The 3,705-nt window shown below is 38.0% G+C and overlaps 1 protein-coding gene across 1 annotated transcript in view; it reads right to left on the bottom strand.

The window, feature by feature from the left end:
* The window catches only part of BIRC6 (baculoviral IAP repeat containing 6), a 177,162-nt gene that overhangs the window by 125,391 nt on the left and 48,066 nt on the right, over positions 1–3,705 (bottom strand). The window contains 1 exon segment of the mRNA XM_006094357.3: positions 1,110–1,335. Within this exon segment, the coding sequence (XP_006094419.1) occupies positions 1,110–1,335 (226 nt within the window).

Genomic DNA, 3,705 nt, shown 5'->3' with positions numbered 1-3,705 from the left:
AAACAATCTCCAAAGCATACTCGTCCACTAAACTCCGGATTCATATCCAAATGTCTACCAGACAGCTCAAATTTATCATAAATCCAAACTTCATGATTATCCATTCCAATCTCAGTAAACAAATTTCCACTTTCAACTAGCTCATCAATCCAAAACCTCAGTCATCCCTGACTCTTCTCTCACACCAGATGTTCATTACATCAGCATATATTGTTCCTTCTACCTCCAAATTATATCCATATCCAAAAGCTGATCACTCTTTTCACTACTTCTATCAACTATCACCATGTTCCAAGCTACCATCACCATTTCACATGGATTACCATAACAGCATCCCAACTAGAATCCTTGCTTCCATCACTGCTGCCTCACACACACAACCACTCAATCTACAGTCAACACAGCAGTCTTACAGCATCCTTCTAATATGTAAATTATATCACATCACCCCTATACTTAAACCCTCTAACATCTTCCCATCTCACTCAGCATAAAATTCTCACTGTGGCCTATAAATACATTCATGATCTGATTACCAGCTACTGTTTTAGACCTGGCCTCCGACCAATCCCACTACGTTCACTGAACTCCAACAAATGATCTTCTTGCTCTTTCTAGAATTCATAAAACATACTCCCCAGTATCTTTGCAATCCTACTGTCTCTGAAATAATGTCTTCATGGAGGCCTTTCTTTGGTCCCTTATATTAAAAATATTAGACAAATTTGCTCTCTCTACATCTCATTCTTACAAGTACACACGCAACTATTCTATACCCATAGTTTTAATATATTTCAATATCTTTTATGACTATATGAAATAGTAAATATCTGCTTACTGTCTATCTATTACAATATAAATTCCACCGGTCATTAACTGTTAAATTTGTGGACTGAGTGGCCAAACTAATGGCAATGGTATATTATTTTCACTATTTTATTCTACAAGTACGAATATAGCAATTTCCAAAATTAAGGCAAGGAATAAAACAAACAAAAGCTATTAATATAAAAAGTTAGGAGAAACAGAAATACATATCTAAGAATCTGTTGCCTCTAAAAAATATATAATATGGATTTCCAGTTTAATACCCTGGAAGAATATTTTACCTGTCAGTCTGTAGTTTCCAAGTTCTAGTATGCTGAGCAGCATCTCCATGGTGTTGCTGATGCAAATGTTGAGGATGCCTCCTTTGCTGCTGTTCTTGTTGAACTTCTACCCAGCATGGAGGAACAGTAGCTGAAAACCGTGGAGTCAAAGTCTCAAAGCGGGTTAGCTCCACTAAAGATGTCAAGATGTCAAGGGTGAATGGCTGGTCCACCAATAAATCAACTCCTTAATAATAATGAATGAAGAATTTGAAGTAAGTTTTATAAAAATATTAGTTTTAATTAACGTTATTATCTACTCAAATTGCAACATTTACTAAATATCCTGAAAGTTAATAATGTTAGCTCAGATATCTACATGCAACTAAAGTAACTAGCACTGACTACATAACAAGCAAAAGAAAAATACATTTGAATATTTTAAATTATAGGAAGGGTACTCATTACTGGAGAAACCCAAAGTCAACCTGTTAGAAAAGTCCTAATTTTACCTCACCCTAAATTAGAAAGAGCAACAAAAGTAACGGTGCTAAAATGAAAGTCTAATTTACATCAGAGAAATATCAAATTTTAGATTTTCTTATTCATGAAAAAAAAAATTGCTAACCATGAGCAAGCATGTAACATCTGCCCTTTAAACAGTATTTTTTCCACTTCGATGATAGTTGAGAATATCATATATATATATCATCATTATAAGAATAACAACCAGCTTCAGACAAATTAGTTTTTTAAATAAATATATGTATTCATATTTGTCAAATGTCTAACATTAAAGATGAAAGGCTGTTTTTCTTGTTCCAATTAACAAAAGCTTAAAGAAAGACTAAAATACAAAATCTGATAGGTTTAGAATATGTTCACAAAGAAAATGTAAACCAAGTTCCATAAAATTGTTAAGTGTACTTCAAACTACATTTTTTCTCAAAGTTTAGCACTTTATAAATCTAACTGAAACTGTATTAAATTGTTGGTAAATATTAACAGCATGTCAATGTCTTTTCTTTACACATGCACTGCAACGGGATACATTCTAAGAAAATACATCTTAGGGTAATTACATCATTGTGCAAACATCATAGGGTGCACTTACACAAACATGGATAGTACAGCCTAACAGTGGTCGGCAAACTGCGGCTCGGCAAACCGCGGCTCGTGAGCCATATGCGGCTCTTTGGCCCCTTCAGTGTGGCTCTTCCACAAAATACCGGCTCTTCCACAAAATACAGACTTCTGCGCATGGGCCACGAAGTTTCAATCACACTGTACATGCGCGCCCGCACGTGGTATTTTGTGGAAGAGCCACACTCAAGGGGCCAAAGAGCCGCATGTGGCTCGCGAGCCGCAGTTTGCCAACCACGGGCATACCTATGCTATGTGGTATGGCGTACTTCTCCTGGACTACACCTAGGCTATATGGTATGTATAGCATATTACTGTACAAAACAAGAGTAAATCAAGCACAAGAGAACATGTCTGACATTAGGAAACATGGCAAACATGAGATGTATGGGACTACTGCTAGTGTTACACAGCTGATTTTGTAAGTAGAAAGATTACACTCTAAAATAATAATTAAAAGTAGAGGATAGCTGGGCCAGTGTTGCTCAGTGGTTGAGCTTTGACCCATAAACCAGGAGGTTATGGTTCGATTCCTGGTGAGGGCACATGCCCAGGGTTGCTGCTCGATCCCCAGTAGGGGCCATGCAAGAGACAGCAATCAATGATTCTCTCTCATCATTGATGTTTCTATCTCTCCCTCTCTTCCTCTCTATGAAGGCAATAAAAACATTTTTTAAATTAAAAAAAAGAATGATGTACTGTATATGACTATAATGTGCTACTATGACTGGCAGCACAGTTGATTTGTTTATACCAGCATCATCACAAACACCTGAGTAATGCATTGTAACAGTAATGTTACCACAGCTAAGAATTCACTATGCAATAGGAATTTTACAGTTTCTTTATAATCATACTAGAGGCCCAGTGCACGAATTTGTGCACCAGTGGGATTCCCTTGGCCTGGCCTGCGGGATCGGGCCAAAACCGGCCCTCCGACATCCCCCAAGGGGTCCCAGATTTCGAGAGGGTGCAGGCCAGGCTGAGGGACCCACCAGTGCACGATCGGGGCCGAGGAGGAACGTGGGAGGTTGGCCTGGGACCGTCGGAGAGCTCCAGGGTGTGTCCAGCCCATCTCGCTCAGTCCCAATCATCCAGACCCCAGCAGCAAGCTAACCTACTGGTCAGAGCGTCTGTCCCCTGGTGGTCAGTGCACGTCATAGCGAGCGGTTGAGCGACCTTAGCATATCATTAGCATATTATGCTTTGATTGGCTGAACGGCCAATGGGTCGACTGTATGCTTAGCATATTAGGCTTTTATTATATAGGCTATATAGGACCACTGTCATATATGCAGTTCATCATTGACCAAAACATCATTATGTGGCATATGACTGTATTTTCTTCTTTATAATCTAATTCACAGCTTTTCTACTAAATAGTTTTTTTATGAACTTTATGAAATTTCTTTTTTATTATAACAATAACTTATAAAAATAAGAAAACATTCAGTATGCTAGCTTTAAACTAAGT

Source organism: Myotis lucifugus, unplaced genomic scaffold (genome assembly GCF_000147115.1).
Source record: "Myotis lucifugus unplaced genomic scaffold, Myoluc2.0 scaffold_134, whole genome shotgun sequence".
Classification (NCBI taxonomy): Eukaryota; Metazoa; Chordata; class Mammalia; order Chiroptera; family Vespertilionidae; genus Myotis; species Myotis lucifugus.
This window is presented reverse-complemented; position numbering and strand designations above follow the sequence as displayed.